The sequence below is a fragment of the Megascapheus bottae genome, chromosome 5, assembly GCF_031878675.1.
Source record: "Megascapheus bottae isolate mThoBot1 chromosome 5, mThoBot2.hap1, whole genome shotgun sequence".
Lineage (NCBI taxonomy): Eukaryota > Metazoa > Chordata > Mammalia > Rodentia > Geomyidae > Megascapheus > Megascapheus bottae.
In genome coordinates, this window is record NC_143513.1 from 75,670,536 (window position 1) to 75,688,164 (window position 17,629).

General features: G+C 43.6%; 1 protein-coding gene across 2 annotated transcripts in view; it reads left to right on the forward strand.

The window, feature by feature from the left end:
* Positions 1 to 17,629, forward strand: part of Tbxas1 (thromboxane A synthase 1) — a 179,527-nt gene that overhangs the window by 124,224 nt on the left and 37,674 nt on the right. For both annotated transcript variants that reach the window (XM_090333403.1, XM_090333404.1), the window contains exons 7-9: positions 7,896 to 7,984; positions 11,147 to 11,295; positions 13,117 to 13,247. In XM_090333403.1, coding sequence (XP_090189529.1) covers positions 7,896 to 7,984; positions 11,147 to 11,295; positions 13,117 to 13,247 — 369 coding nt within the window. The remainder of the gene's footprint in view (positions 1 to 7,895; positions 7,985 to 11,146; positions 11,296 to 13,116; positions 13,248 to 17,629) is intronic.

Consider the following 17,629-nt stretch of genomic DNA (forward strand, 5'->3'; position numbering starts at 1 on the left):
CATTTAGCCCACACTGCACTCGAGACCCAGGGACTATTCAACACATGTAGCTGGAGGAGTGACCTCCCACGAACTGTCCTGAAGCAGAAAAGAGTCCATTTCAGCTTTCCAGCCTCCACGATGCCAGGCATTCCCTAGACCCAGAAGGAGGTGGACCTACATAAATTTAAATTATAATCTAGATGAAGGAAAAGAGAATATGGACCCTGCTAGGTGTTGAAAAGCAGAGGTCTGGAGTTCTCGTTTTCACTTTCATTACATTATTTGAGCAAATATTTAACCACATTCCATCCTTTAGGTCCTCATGAAATTGTGAAGTCCATGTGTCAGAGACCTGACAGAAACTCCTTTAGGGCTGAGATGGGTTGCTGCCATGATCGGGCCCAAGATTCCCACCTGATACTGCCTCGAAAGAGATGGCTCCTTTTTCCACGGTCTCAACTCCATGCTTACTGGCTCCTTTAGAGTCATCCTAAGTCAGTAACGAGACACATCACAGATGTTGGCTTGAGATGGAGATTCACACTCGGAGGAGTTCAGGTGTCATGCCCAAAGGAATGGATAGGATAGTAGCATCTCAAAGAATGGACCTCAACCCTCTCCTTCCTTCCTTCCTTCCTTCCTTCCTTCCTTGCTTCCTTCCTTCCTTCCTTCCTTTCTTCCTTGCTTCCTTGCTTCCTTCCTTCCTTCCTTCCTTCCTTCCTTCCTTCCTTCCTTCCTTCCTCCCTCCCCCCCTCCCTCCCTCCTTTCCTTTCTTCCTTTCTTCCTCCCTTCCTTCCTTTTTGGTGATATGGGTCTTTAATTTGCTGGGCTGGTGCTCTACCACTTGAAGCACTCTATGAACTTTCTTTTTGTTATTTTTAAATTTTATTTTATTGTAAGGATGATGCCAGAGGGATTAGTTACATAAATAAGGAAATGAGTATGTTCCTTGTCGGACAGTGTTACCCCTGCCTTGTTTCCTCCCACTTTCCCTCCCCCCTGGCTCCCCTTCTCTCCAAGTTATAAAGTTCATTTCCAGCATAGTGTCTTGTGAGTATGGCTGTGGCCTTGATTTGGCTTTGTACTTTATCTCACCATTTTGTAATTTCCCTTCCCTTTCCCAAAACATACCTACAAGATACAGGGTACCAAAAAAAAAAAAAAGCCAGAAACAACAAGGGATAAACTAAAGGGAAACAAATGAAAGGAAAAAACAACTTCACACAATACATTAAGAAACAAAAACAAAGAAATAAAAAATCTCGTTTCCAGATCTTGGAGCTCATTTTGCTTAGCATCATTTTATATGGTGTATGTACATAGCTGTTGAGCTTTTATGATCCCCTGCTAGGACTATCCTAGACATATACTAATTGTTACAAATGAGGGAAGCCATGGAGCCTGTTTCTTTGGGTCTAGATTACTTCACTTAATGTGATTTTTTCCAAGTCTTTCATTTCCTTACAAAAGAGACAATGTCATTCTTTCTGATGGCAGCATAGAATTCCATTGTGTATATGTACCATATTTTCTTTTTTTGCATTTTTTATTGTAATTAGTAAAAGGGTTACATGATATTTGCCAGATAGAAGGTGCATTAATTCACATACATTGATACCCTTTCACATGTCTTGGTACCCGTTTCCCTCCCCCCCCACACCCCCCACCCGTCTTGGTTTTCCCCCCTTCCCTATCAAATTTCAAATAACCAAATACAAATAAATTCAATATATCAGATAACAAAGTGAGATACTATACCAATATGAAATAACCAAGGATCAGCAAAGGAGATGAGAGGTACCATATTTTCTTGATCCATTCATCTTCTGAGAGGCATCTGAGTTGGTTCCATATCTTTGCTATAGTAAATAATGTTGCAAGGAACATCGTTGTGCTAGTGGCTTTAATATGTCCTTGTTTCTGGACATTTGGGTAAATACCCAGGAGTGGGATGCTGGATCATAGGGAAACTCTATTTAGCTTTTTGAGGAACCTCCATTGTGCTTTCCAGAGTGGCTGAATGTTTTGGTTATTTTTTGAAATAGGATTTTGCTTATACACCTACATTGACTTGGACTGCAAGCCTCCCATTTGTGCTTCCTGATGATGAAGTCTTGGGAACTCTTTTTTTTTCCTGGGCTGCCTTCGAACCATAGTCTCCTGACCTGTGTATTCCAAGTACCTAGACTTCAAGCTTGAGCCACAGATCCCAGCCTGGATCTCAGATCTTTCATTCAGGGACAGCTTTTAACAAACTACATGTATCTATGCAAAGGCAGAGAGCCTCAGTCTACTGATGTGTCTTGGGGGATTTCTATATCAATGTTCTCAAGAAACTCTCAGTCTATCTGTCATTTCTTAGTCTATCAGTCATTGTTCAGTCTATTAGTCATTGCTCAATTCAAGCCCCAGTACCAGCATAGGAGAAGGGGCAGGAAGAGGAGGAAGGGGGGGGGGGGAGAAAAGGAAGGAAGGAAGAAAGGAAGGAAGGAAGAAAGAGTGTCTAGTAGAAAAGCAGGCTCAGTGGTAGAGGTCCTGAGTTCAAATTCCATTGCTGTCCCCAAATCAACTCTAGGTACTTAAATTATATACTGAAGTCCAGATTAAGCAAGACCTTCCTTCCTTGGGAATTTTCTTTCCAGGCTGAAGATGGTACTTTATCCTCAGCATGTACAGCTAATTACCACAAAGCTGCCCAGCCACACATTTGGTACCTCTCCATTAGGGGCTACCAGTGTGAGAAGTGAAAGAACCAGCTTGACTGCTGGACTGAAACCCTGGCCAACCTGGTCAACTTGGGATACTATGGCAACACGTGACAGGCGGGGTGGCTTAGACAACAAACATTTTTTTCTCACTGTCTTGAAAAAGTTGGAGATCAGAGTTCCAACATTGTTGGTTACTGATGAGTTCTCTTCTTAGCTTATAGGTAGCCGTCATCTTCCTGTGTGCTCAGGAGACCTTTGTGTAGAGGTGAAGAAAGAGGAGAGAGAGAGAGAGAGAGAGAGAGAGAGAGAGAGAGAGAGAGAGAGAGGGAGAGGGAGAGGGAGAGGGAGAGGGAGAGGGAGAGGGAGAGGGAGAGGGAGAGGGAGAGGGAGAGGGAGAGGGAGAGGGAGAGGGAGAGAGAGAGAGAGAGAGAGAGAGAGAGACAGAGACACAGAGACAGAGACACAGAGACAGAGACAGAGACAGAGAGAGAAACAGAGACAGAGCAAAGGGGGAAAGACAGAGAGGGAGAGAGAGACAGAGAGGGAAGAGAGAAGCATAAAGAGCAGGAGAGAAAAGAAGAAAGGGGAAGCAAGAAGAGAGGAAGAGAGAGGGAGATCAAGAAGGAAAAACAGGATGAAAGAAGGGGAGACAGAGACAGAGAGCATGATAAAGGAGGAGGAGGAGGAGGAGGAGGGAGAGAGAGAGACAGAGAGAGAGAGAAAGGGTGACAAAGAGAGCAAGAAATAGAAAAAGAGAGAGCTGGCATCTCTTCTTATACTGTCTTATTAGGACCATAATCTTCCGGCCTTCTTGGGAGGCCCTCTCTCCAAATACAGCTATTCTAGGAATTAGAACAACTTAAGAATTTCAGAGAGACACAAACACTCCGACCATAATAACTCCCCCAAAGAAATCACTTTTTCAAACCCACTAACATTAAAATTTTATGTGATTAGAAGTACAACATATGTGCGTGTTGGGAAAAAAAAAAAGAGCGACACAAAAATAACTATCACTTTGTCCACAAAGATAAAAGCATCAAACGAGTCTCCATGAAGCTGAGAGGATGAGAGATAGGAAGCAGTGTGTGTGCCTTGCACGTGTGCGTGTGTGCATGTGGGCAATGACCCATTGCCTGAGTGTCCACAAGCCAGGGAGAAGCTGTGGTTTTGTCTAAAGATATCTCAAGTCCATCAACCAGAGCTTTTGTTGGTATGCAACTCATGTAGGGAGGAATATTCCATAACCGCAGCATAAATGTAAGGAAGAAAGCCTGCAAGAATGGCTAGTGGCCAACACACAGATCGTGCCTTGCTGTCTGTCTTGTAAGATGTTTCTGCACGTCGCCTTTTAAAACCATTTTTCATATTACAGGCCCCATCTTATATCGCATTAACCCAAATAAAAATGTCATTATCCATTCCACTTGACAGACAGCAGGCAGAACAGAGGAAAAAAATGGCAGTCACGTTAGGCAGCAACAACGCATTGTAGTCCAAAGCACGAGAAAGGAGTCACGGGAGGCACACCCCTCTTTATATTGGCCTGGCTGTGCATGGATTCGGTGGGGTGGGTAACCATTAATAAACAGGACATGCTTGGTATAGAGCGGGGAGGATGTCAATCAAATTTCTCGCTGCAGTTCTCTGTTACCTGGAGGAGGCTTCTAATGTGATGTTTCCAATTATTTTCTTTTGGTTTGTGACAGGGCCTAAGATATTGCCCAGGCTGGCTTCAAGCTCTTCTTCATCTCCTGCCTTAAGCTCCCGAGTGCTGAGATTACAGGCTTGTTGTTGGCTTATACAGTTATCTTGCTGTTGTTTCTTTGTTTTGTTTTGTTTTTTAATCATCTCTGTTTCTCTGAAATGCATGTACACAATCTTTTGGCATCTGGAATTTTGTTAAAGCAAGGTATGTTTGTACCAGTAAGCTTATTAAAGATAGTTAGAGGGTCACTCAAGTAATAGTACCTCGTGCCTATCACGCTAGCTCCTCAGGGGGCTGAGAGCTGAAAATCTTGATTCAGAACCAGCCTGGGCAGACAAATCTGAGAAATTCTGCTCTGAAAATAATGAGCAAAAATGCTGGAAGTCAAGTCATAGGTCAAAGGGCGGAGTGAGTGATGGTGATAAGAAAGCCAAGCAGGAGCACAAAATCCTGTGTGTAAACCCTAGCATTTGTAATAAAGAAATGAAGAGGGGCGAGATGGAGGGGAAAGGAGAGGAAAAGAGGGAAGAAGAGGAGGGAGGGAGGGAGAGGAAAAGTATCAGGGACCTTAGCCACAGAATTGTAGCTTTGAGAGTACCGAGTTCCCCAAACATGAAGGAAATCTGAAATTTCTTGGGAGTCATAACTCAGGATCCATTTACATACACATTTATATCAATAGATGATTAAATTGATGGTATGTAGGAATTGGGGGAAACATAAAATAGTAGATACAAAGAATAAATCAGGATTGCCATACATATTTCTTCTTTGAGTAGACTTTAAGATAGGCACTTGAGGTAAATGACATTTCCATTTGGGCTAATCTTTTAACAGAGTTGTCCCCTGCCAATTACTGGTAAATGGTGCTTGGCTGGCTATTTACTTAAGTTCATTCATAGTTGGCCAAGGAATTTGGACAAATTCTGCAGCTACCTAAAATAGCTACCTAGTAGAGGCCCTCAGGGCTCTGCCTTGAACCTGTTGACATCAAGCCCCGTGAGCTGAAGACCTTGAAGATGCACTCTCCAAGTTCCAGATAGGTCAAGGCGGGAATAGCGAATGTTTTGGGCTCCATACTCCAGCCCCATCCCCAGCTTCTCCACAGAACAGAGAGGTCACTTCTGCCCCCACCCTTGCCACGAGTCTGTTCTAATATCACACAGTGTTGGGAGGGGGCTGGCTGGCAAGGATCTGTGAAAGGGAGAGGTCCAATAAAGTGGTGTGCTCTCCCAGAATCCCACACTGGCCACTATGTCTCCTACCTGCCCTGCTGGTTTTAGGACAGTCTGGAGATTGTCCTGCTCAGAGCACTACAGGCAACTCATAATAGACATACATGCAACATGAATACAGAGCCTTCTAATAGATGGACTTCAAAGGGTGAAGGAATCAATTGCACAAAGCTATAATTTGTGGGGAAAGACCTTGTGCTTTTTCAATGGCCTGCACCTCAATATTTGCTTGTGCCATTTGTGTTCTCAGAAAGCTGACTTCACCCTGGCCTGGTGATATATGTGCAGGGCACAGGTCCCAGGAAGTGATTCATTTCCCATTTACTGTTCCACTTACAGGCCCACCCTTAGGAGTGACCCTGATTTTTTTTAAGAGTAATTAGAAGAGATCCGTGCATGCAAACAGCAGGAGGAATAATGGGGAGGTTGGGAATGACTGAGGAGTTGGGAGGCAAGGCTGCTTGAGTGTTGGCTGTCGCATGAAAATAAACAAAAATAAAACCAATCAGAAGATACCTGTGCCAGCTTGCTACCAATGGAACAGACGCCTGCAATATCAAGATAGAACAGTTTTGGTTTCCATCTCTGATGGGTTGGCCCCTGGCTTTGGGCCCATGGTAAGACAGCACATCAAGGCAGGAGCACACAGCAGAGCCGAACCGTTCACTTCTGGGCCAGAATGAGGGCAAGACTGGGGTTCCACAATCCTTGAAGGGCATGTCCCCCAAACCTGAAGACCTTTTGTTGAGATGGCCCTAAAGGCTTCACCACCTCCCAGTGGTGCCATTTTGATTGCCAAGTCTTTACCATGTGGACCTTTGGGAGATACCGTCTCATAAGTAGATTAATATTTGATCATTTTTTCCATTGTCTTCAGGTTTAAGAGCAAAAGGTGGGTGTTATGTCATCCATGAAATGCATTCATTTACTCAGCAATAACATCCATGTTCTAGAGTCCAAGAAACAGCAAAAATAAGCAAATAGAAGTCTCGGGAATTTTAATATTCTAGCATCAAAATAATAAAATCTAAAACCAGGTCTGTAGTTCATGTCTATAATCCTCGCTGCTCAGACGGCAGAGATAAGAGACCCTATTTCAAAGGACAAACTGAGTGTGGTGCTGCACACTGTGGTCCCAGCTACCCAAGAGGCACAGGAAAGAGGACTGAACTCAGAAGGAAGCCCCTGTCTGAAAAGTAAGTAAAGGAAAAAGGACTGGAGATGTGGTTCAAGTGGTAGAGGATTTACCTAGCAAGCATAGGTTCCAACCCCAGTATCATCAGAAAAAGGAAACAGGAAAACATAAAGTAATATTACAAAATCGGTTTTCCAGAACATTCAAAGCAATGTCTGACAGCATGTTGCTTGAGCTATAATGCTGGTCTAAAAAGTGCAACAGTACAACGATTGCCCTTGACATTTCTAGCTTGGCCTTTCCAACATATGAGAGAGAATTAAAGTTCACCTGGGTGCCTGTCAGGCTCAGCAAAGAACTCTGCCCACCTAAGTGAGCCATGGGGGCCAAAGTAATGAAGAACAGGAAGGAGGGAGGAAGGGAGAGAGGGAGGGGAAAAGAAAAGAAAAATCTTCAGTTGTAGAAGCTGAGTAACCACTGCACAGATGTGCATGAGAATATTCTCAACACCCTTCTCTGTGTGTTAGGCACTGCCCATAGTAAAACTATGTTAGTATTAAAGAGAGAAGTCAGCCATTTCCTCGTGTAGATCAGGGCCTTGATGGAGTCCAGAGGGAACTCACATTGGAGGTTTGAGCAGCTTAGGCACCAGTGAAGGATCATCCATTAGAAGTGCTCTAAAAAGAACTTGTGCCTTAATTAAGTAGTTGAAATATATGACCCAGTACCTTTAAACGTTAGTCTATGTTTGAATTGGACATCTGAAGTGTAACTGGAGCAAGCAGATATGGACTTGGGTTAGTTACAGAGGGTGGACATTCCGATTGCGGTCAGTGCTCTCTGCTGCTAACCATGCGTGCCAGGTCCCAGTTCGAAGGATTTCACAAGCGTTCTCATCCTATTCACCCGAAATCCTTTCTTTTTGCCCCCGTTCCTCCCCCAAATTAAAGCTTGCTTAAGTTTAAAATAGATGCTTCCAGCTATGGTATATTTTAAAAATACTTGTGAATTTAGAACTCCCATCTTAGCTGTGTGAGACGCACCCTCAGAACAACCCTGTCATCTACAGCCCACTGAGGCATGAACCCTACATGAGACCCTCATTATACCTCTGTTATCATTAACAGATGACGCCCCTCATCAGCCAAGCCTGTCATCTTCTCCTGGCTCATTTGAAACACTACGCAGAATCCAGGGACGCCTTTGACATCCAGAGGTATGGGTTGCTCTCCCAGAGCTGAGAATTCTTAGCCTTGAAAGGCTGCTTCTTGCTTCTGTACATAATTACTGGACAATTACCTTGACTAGAGCAAACTGTGGAGAATGCAGGGAGCTCATAAAAGCAGAGATGCACTGACTAATGAAAAGAAACGAAGCCCATTTAAAACATACAAACAAAGTGACCGAAGCCCAGGGCTATGTGGCCTGATGAAAAATGTCAGCCTGTGGATGGCCTTGCCTTTCAGGGGGTGGGGAGAGGGCTTTTTGCATCACCCCTCACCAGGAAAGTCACAGCTTCATGGTAGACGCCAAATCTAAGTGTCTGGCTGTTTTAGGCCAAACAATGGTTTCCAATAGGTCAGAAATTGAATGAGGAGGGCATTCCAGGCACAGCTGATGTGTGATTATCATTGCTAATAAAATAATAGCACCATCAATACCAACATTTATAGTATACTATGGGTCAATGGAGCTCTTTGTCTATATTTTCTCTGGTGATAAGGTACAGAAAGTGGAAAGAGATAACACGGCCAGGCCAGTTATAAAAGCAAAACACTCCTAAGGTCTTTCAATCTTCAACCATTAGGATCAGATAAAACCACATGAATAGTCAGTCTTGTTTAGTTTTAATCATAGCAAGATAGTCTGTAATCAATTGTAGGAATGTTCTTGAGAAAAAGAAATGAAAGGAAGTGGTGCTGTGGCTCAAAGAGGTAGAGCACTAGCCTTGAGTGAAAAAACTCACAGTTCCCTGAGTTCAAGCCCTAAAAATGACCAAAAAGGGGGAAAAGAAAGAAAAGAAAAGCTGAGTATCAGTGGCTCATGCTTGTAATCTTAGCTACTCAGGAGGCTGAGATGTGAGGATCACGACTTAAAGCCCACCCAAGCAGGAAAGTTAAAAGACTCATCTCTGATTAATTACCAGAAAGCAGAAGTGGAAGGATCTTCAAGTGGTAGAATGACAGCCTTGTATGAAAAGGCTAAGGGAGAAAGCCTGGTCCTTAGTTCAAGTCCTGCTACCAGCATAAAAAAAAGCAGATAAATAAAAGCATTCAATCATTTGGAAATATCATGCATTCTCTAATAATAAATTGGGGGCTGGATGATTTATGTAGAACTTGCCAAGAACAAGGACAAAAAATAGACTTGGTAATTATAAAAGGCTATTTGTAACCCAGTTGTTAGGCTCCTTAAAAAGAATTGAATCTGAGTGGGGAGTGTGGCCTAGTGGAAGAGTGCTTACCTACCATGAATGAAGCCCTGGGTTCGATTCCTGGGTACCACATACACAGAAAAAGCCAGAAGTGGTGTTGTGGTGCCCAGACTCTTAGTTCAAGTCCCAGGACTGGCAAAAAAAAAAAAAGAATTGAATCTGAAAACTCTTGTAAGAAAATAAAAAGAGAATATTTGTAGTTTAAAAAGGGCTGACATTACATTATCAAGAAATCTAATAACAACAGATGCTGGTGGGGATGTGGCCAGGAGAGATTGCAACTACACTGTTGGTGGGAGTGCAAACTCATTCAACCACTATGGAAGGGCATATGGAGGTTCCTGAAAAGACTAAACATAGAGCTCACATATGATTCAGCAAACCCACTTCTGGGCATTTTCCCAAATGTCCAGAAACAGGGACATATTAAATCCACTAGCACAACGATGTTCCTTGCAGCATTATTTACCCTAGCAAAGATATGGAACCAACTCAGATGCCCCTCAGTAGATGACTGGATCAACAAGATGTGCTACTTATGCACAATGGAATTCTATGCACCCATCAGAAAGAATGATATTCCCCCGTTTGTAAGGAAATAGAAAAATTTGAAAAAAAAATCATATTAAGTGAAGTAAGCCAGATTCAAAGGAACATAGGCCCATTGGTTTCCCTCATTTGTAGTAATCAGTACACATCTAGGACTCTCCTAGCAGAGGATTACAATAGCTTAAAACCTAGGTACATAAGGTCATATAGGATGAGACTAAATGGAAGGATCTCTAGGATACGGAAACAAGAGCTTTATCTTTGTGATTGTTATTTTTAATGTACTATGTTATTTCTCTTCTCTTTTTCACCCTCAGAGTTAATCTCATATTGTTCTGTATCTGACTTTGTTACTTGGTATATTATATATACATTTATTTGTTTATTTGAAATAGGGAAGGGGAGAAAACAAGATGATTGGGAGGAGTGGGGGGAGGGAAATGGGGACAAAAACGAGAAGGGGTATCAGTGTGTGAGAAGTAATGCACCTACTACCTGATGAATGTAACTGTAACCCCTCTATAGATTATCCCGACAATAAAAAAAAAGTGATCCCTAGTATTTAAAAAAAAGGCTGACAGTAATCAAGATACATAGTATTCATAAACTACTTTGTTAAGTGGTAACTTCTTTGTACAACCACTTAAAGATAATCGTTAATAATAGTAATAATAAGAATAATAAAAGGCCTTGAGGGAGACAAGCTTCCTGCAGCCTAAGAGGTTAAATTTTCTGGAACTGCTGCCAGATATTTTTCCTTCTGTGTGCTCTAAATTGCAATGTGTATTTTCTGTACATAATATACATATAATCATGGAGCTTGTCCCAATATTTGCCTGCTCTCTGAGTGTGAAGAGTCCTGGTTTTGTGTTTTTCTTTTAAAAAAAGATACAAAATTATTAGAAAGGAAGAGAGAGGAATTAATGAAGTTAGATAATCAATGTCATTTTGAAGGAAGTCAATGAATCAGTCATTTGATTCTGGCCTGGCATGGGCTTCACACACAGTGTTTGTTTTTGGCAAACCCAAAAGCAGTATGGCTCTGGTTTTCCCTGCTATGCAGGGAAGACCATGAAAGACCATGTATCTGACCCTGTTCTGGTTGGTTAAGGCCACCTGAAGGCTAAATGCCCCCCCACCCCCCAGAAGTCCTTGCTTCCACAAGCTCTTTCGTGCTCTGTCTTCCCATATCTTCTCATATTCTGCTGTTGCTGCTAATTCCAGAAGTTTCACCCCCAGTGCCTGGCTCCGATCATCAGGAAGCTGTTCTCCTCAACCCCTCTCAGGGTGAGAGTCACCCATGCGGCTGAGGGCACTTTGCTTTGTCAGGAGAGGTGCATCATGGGTAGGCCAATTCCAACATCCTTTCACGTCCCAATGTCCCCTTCTCCTCAGGAGTTACTGCTGTTACACCACAGATGTGGTGGCCAGTGTCGCCTTTGGCACCCAGGTGGACTCCCAGACGGATCCCCAGGACCCCTTTGTGAAACATTGCCAGCGTTTCTTCTCATTCTTCATCCCCAGGCCTCTCTTGGTTTGCATCTGTAAGTAGAGCTCCTGCCCTGGGCTGTGACCCTGGTCCTCGGCCCCTACCTCTAGGAAAGGACACTCAGGGGGTTCTGAGCCTGGCCCCATGGGAAATTTGTCTGCAAGGGGCCACATCTCACTCACACAGCAGCCCTGGCCTCTGTCACACACAGTGGTGGGGACAATGAGTTCTGACATTTGCCCTATGAGAAAAGTATTCTTTTGCCCATATTCAGGATCTGAAAACTGAGGCTTAGGAAAGTACAGCCAAAAGGCTGGAACCCAAAGCCTGCCACTTGTCTAGAATGTTTTTTTATCTCCCCTCTGCTGAAATTCCCTTTCTCTGGAAGCCAATGCATCCTAAGTTAGAAATGATAAGATGCGTGACCAGAAAAGGGCCTACTGCAAGAAAACTATTGATTTTACTTTTATTTTACAAGTGAGCTTTTGCCCTCTGGCCAGTTCCAGAACCTTCCTTTTTTATGGAGGTTCTGGTGTACTGAACTTGATGATGACAAAGGCAAGCATTCCTAACCGATCTTCCAGGCTGACAAGTTCTACTCATTCCTCGGCCAGCTTCCTTTCTATTTCTTAGTTGGTTTCAGTGGGCTGTCCATCCAGGTCCAGCTATGCTGTGAGGGCCAATCAGCTTCTTCCCCGCCCAACCTCCCCGGGGACTATTCGTGTTGAGTCTCCTCCTTGTGCATGCCTTCAACCATGGAACACTTCTGTGTCCCACAGAATAGGTGGCCCTGTTGTCCCATCCCTGCTCCCTGTGCCTCTAAATAGACCAAGTATTCTGAACTCCCTGCGCATCTGAACGGTTCTCTCCAGCCCAGTTCAGCACAGAGCTCTGTGAGCCAACAGGAGGCTGAGAAACAGAGATGAGCCCAGAGTCACTCTCCAGGGGCATTAGAGGATCTGGATGCAAGGAGCCTATCTCAAGCAGGCAGCCCCAAGGGCCCAGGCTGCTTGTGACAGGATGAGAGGAGCCCACCGCAGATGGGGCCAGCGTCTGCAGTGGCAGATCCTAGAAACAACTCAGATGCCCACTTTGGGGACATGTACCCAGAGAAAGAAAATACCAAATGACCAGAAAGTTAAGAAAACGAGCTGCTGCTTCCAAATGATGATGATGATGATGATGATGATGATGATGATGATGGTACATGTGCGTGTGCCGTGCATGCACACACACACACACACACACACACACACACACGCAGTACTGGGACTTGAAACTTCAGGGCGCTCGCTTTTGCTTAGATTTTCCTCGCTCAAGGCTTGTACTCTACCCCTTGAGCCACACCTCCGTTTCCTTTTTTGGCCCCTCTGGACACTACAAGATACGACTTTCATGAAGTTTTCTGGCTAGGCTGATTTTGAACCTCAGTCCTCACATCTCAGACTCCTAAGTAGCTAGGATTACAGGCATGAGCCACTAGCACTGCTGCTCTTCTTGCCAAGATCTGAAATACAGCCTATGATCTGATCTGTGCTGATGAAAGAGAAAGATCATAGCCCCGGTTTCTAGGACTGGAGGTGATCATTGACAACCATGAGATGGACCCGACAGGGCCAGGAAGAAGAGATCGTCCATTAGCGGTATAGAGGGTGCAGTCGTTGGCTGGGTGCCTACCACGCAGGCGTAAGGAAGCATGCGCAGAGCAGAGTGGGTGAGGTGGCATCAGGCCACCCGGCCCTGGACTCCCTGAGAAGCCACGCCTCCCAAGTGACTCTAATTCAAGGCCAGCATTTGTTTCCTGGTACCAGGCATCTAATAGCCTGGTTTATTATCACCCTCCTTTTCAATGCCACTTTTGTTTTTCTCTTTCAAGTATCGTTTCCATCCATAATGATCCCACTGGCCCGGATTTTGCCCAATAAGAACCAAGATGAACTGAATGGCTTTTTTAACAAACTCATTAGGAATGTGATTGCCTTGAGGGAGCAGCAAGCAGCAGAAGAGGTAACGTATTTTATTAATAGGACACAGCCTCGGAAGAGAATGAAAACTCATTCGGCATCACTCTCCCCTTTTTCTATCACTCTTCCATTCTCTTCACAACGTGCTGTCCTTTACCAAGCCACCTCTCCCGATCTTTCAGGGCCAGGAGGAAGCAAAGAGAAACATGGAGGAAGGTCAGCAAGAAAGAGGAGAGGAGGGGTGAGAAAAAGGGAGGCCAGAGAAGGAGGAGGAAAGAAAGTGGGAACGGAAGATAGTACAGAAGAGAAACCCAGAACAATTTGCTTATCCCCTGGACAAAATGGGGAGAACGAAAGCTGTCCCCCTAAACTGTCTCTTCAGTTTAGGTATCACCTCGAGTACAGTCATACCAGCCCAAAAAGAATTCTCCAAGAATTGCACCTGTAATCCTAGCTACTCAGGAGGCTGCTATGTAAGTATCATGGTTCAAAGCCAGCCTGGTCAGAAGAGTCTTATGAGACTTATTTCCCATTAATCACCAAGAATCCAGAAGTGGAGCTGTGGCTCAAGTAGTAAAAAGCCTGCCTTGAGAAAAAAAAAACAAACAGAGACAGCACCTTGACACTGAGTTCAAATCTCACTTGTTAAAGAAAAAAGATTTTTTTTTTTTGCCGGTCCTGGGGATTGAACTCAGGGCCTGAGCACTGTCCTTGGGCTTTTTTTCTCCCTCAGGGATAGTGCCCTACTTGAGCCATACCACCACTTCTGGCTTTTCTATGTATGTGATTCTGAGGAATCGAACCCTGGTCTCTGTGCATGCTAGGCAAGCACTTTAACTACTAGGCCAAACTCCAGGCCCCCAGAAATATTTTTTAAGCAAATGTGCACTGTGCAATTCTCAGGAGAATCTTCTTTGTGTTGGAACTCATGGCAGAATTTAACAGCATGAATGGCATCAATGAGAGGAACTCGGGCTGCCCTCAGCCAATCCCATCGTCCCATTCAGGATGGAGTGTTCCAAGAAACCTTTGCTGGGCCCTAGTCTTGTTAGCATCCCTAGAGCTTTCCTTCCTCCTTGCACAGTTGCACTGTGCTTGGCACACACAGACATCAAGTAAATTTTTGTTGACTGAACTTGGCTAAGGATAGAAACGGGTTCCCAGTGTGATGGGCAATCATGTTGTGTCCGCTGTTCTTTAAAGACTTTAAAGTGAATGAAAGGAAAAACAGGGCTGAAAAGACTTTTTCCTTAACTGACTTATGCACGTCGAGCTTTCAAAGGATTTTTCTCTGAGACCAAGTGGCCCCGAGGAATCATGAGGTCTGATGGTGAAGCCATTGGCCTGGAATGGAATCAGAGACAATTAGTGGCTTGGTGCATGGAGCAGCCCTGGGCAATAACCTTGTCACACTCTGGGGACTGTGGGGCAAATGAGTCTGGATCCAGACGGTGTGGGAAGGTCTCCACAAGGCCTAGGCCCCTTGGCCTACATGGCCATGAACTTGACATGAATGCCCTTGAAAGTGGGGGAAGAATCCCCTAGCTGATGTACTTGCACCCACTCAGATGCCATAAATAAAGGACAGAACATTCTTATCTAGGTGCTTACTTCTTAACGGTGAGAATGGAGCTCAGGGGACAAGGAATGAAGAAAGGCTCATTATTTCTGTAAGGAATGGCCTGTGATAGCTTTTAACACACACACACACACACACACACACACACACACACACACACACACACACACACACACACCTATCTGTGAACCCCACTGACTGTGAAAACAGGCTGAAAATTTAAAAACTGTTGCAATGAGTGACTTACTCAGAGGTGAGAGGTTATTAAAGATCCAATTACTGGGATTGCCTAGAGCTTTTTCTTTTATAAACTCTGCAGCTATTTGTTTCAAACAATGAGTTGATCTGAGGGGGAGGAGGGGGGAAGGGGGCAGGCGGGGGGGGGGGGGGGGGGAGAAAGGCAGGGGGAGGGGGATCCAAATCTCCCAATTACAAATCCAGGACTGCCCATGTCAAGACAGCAATCGGGTTACTAAAAAAAACTGGCTCTAAAACCAGCTGAACTCCATGTACATTCCATCAAACAGATGTGTGTTTGCGCAGTGAAATGCTGCACAGATGTTCAAAGGTAAATATTTTTCTAAGCTCTAGCCGATGGGTGGATTAGACACCTCCATCTATCAGGGTGAGTATTTTTCTTGGATATAACCACACACCAACCAGCACTGGTTCAGTCCTAAATGGGCAGCGTTCAGCTAGCCCCCAGGATGCACTGCAAATAAAAGAACAGAAGACTACTCTAATGCGCCTTCTCTAGGCAGGAACCCTAGAGAGCTGGCCTGTCCTGCTTCTCTTAGCTACAGGTTAAGATAGATTGCTACAAGATTCCACTGGCCCTTTAGCAGCTTGGCTGGGTGAAGGGAAGAGGAAAAGATGCAGATTACCATTTTCCCAGAAAATACACAGCGTTGACATACCTTGTATCCTTCCCCTTGTCATTGTCCCTACCTCACCCCAGCCAAGCCACCACCAAGCCTGGAGCAGGGACAGCTGTGTTATATAATCCAAAGAGGTTCAAATGGACCAACCAAGAACCCCAGGAGGGCTCTGAGAGTCCCAGTGGAATAGGGAGGTGGCTAGGGGCACTTTTACCCTCTTCTTAGCTGGCACAGCACCCCCTAGAGGCTGGAGGAAGCAGTGACCTTCTTGAGGCTTCCTGAGCCTGGAGGTCAGGGCCACCCAGTCTTCTCCACAAGTCCTGCCAGGCTGGAAGCAGACATCTTCCAAGGTCACACGGCTGGGAAGTGGAGCCACAGAGATAGTCAGTACTTGATATTCTTCATCAGTGGAGTATTTATTGCGCCATGCTGGGCACAGGAAGAAGCTGGGGCCCCCCTCCCGAGAATGGTCTCATAGAGCAGAAAAGGCAAGCGCACACCACGTACAAAATGACAATATGTGTGTCGCATGGATTATTCGTGCCGGAAAGGTGCAGAAACCAATGGATTGAGAAAACACAACTAGTAAACAACCCTGAGATTATAATGTTTTCCCAGTGGAGGTTGTGCTACTTATTTTTGCTGTTTCAATCCCATAAACTTGAATAAATAAAAAAATAAAGCAACGTCTTAGTGTTTATGTGTTGCATGAAAAGGACATTTCAAAGAAAGGAGGCGCCAGGAAGACATGTTATGAATGCTAACACAGTACCACACTCACGTGTAGTTAGAATTAGTGGTGAGAATATGAGGACTATGCATATTATTGATAAAGAAAGGCAGGGAGGTACAAGAAAATTCTAACCACTTAACTGGGGTTGGCCGAGGAGAAGAGAGGAAGTGGGTGGGAGCAGACGGCTAAGTCTGGGTCTTTGAAGACCAGCTTCAACCTAGTCAGCTCCTGGCAGCCACTCATTCTGGTCACTCGTGCTGCTTCCCTATCGCCCGTACATCGTGCATAAGTAAACACAATCGGCGTGCTCTGATTTAAATCTAGAAGCTATTTTCTGGTTCAAGCATGTAGGAAGTACAAACTAGAGGCCCCTGGATTCCCCATTTCCTTCAGCTCACTGGGAAACGTTGAATGCAGACATTATTAAATATTTTCGTAAATAAATATTATGCAAAATATGTTAATATATTAAAATACAATATTTATCTAATATTTAATATCTGTTAAATACATTTAATATTGAAGAAGCATAGTAACATTAAATAATAAAAGCTTAATTTTATAATGTTTTAAATACTGATATATTTATATGAAAGTAGCCATACTAATAGTTATATATTTATATAAGTATATATGTATATAAATATATAAATACTGCATTAAATATATAATATATTGAATTATATAACATAGGTAATAATATATAAATATGTAACTATTTCTATATTAAACATTAATATTTATATCTATTAATATATTTGTGTTGTTAAATACATATAAAAATTTATCTAATTATGTATGTACTTATATCTTTGTAATTAGTATTAATATATTAGTGTTCATATATGTTAACGTATACTTTTGTGTAATACATTGATATATATTATATTTCATATAATATAATATATAATATTCATGTACTGACATGTGTTTTATATATTATATATGTTATTAAATATTTTAGACTAGTGCACATCATTTTTATCAATTGTACACTCACTGTTTTTACAGAATGTAATACCACTGTGTATACTGTTTTGTAGATTGCTTTTTCATACTTAACAGAAAGGCCACACACTTTTCTAGATCAGCCTCGACAGAATGGCCTCATCCAGAGTCAAGAAAGGAAATGTGGCAGAGATACACAATGCGGTATTATTTGGCCACAAAAAAAGGACGGAATCCTGCACATGAACCTACACAGCTAGAAAGTGAAAGACCCTTAAGTGCAATAA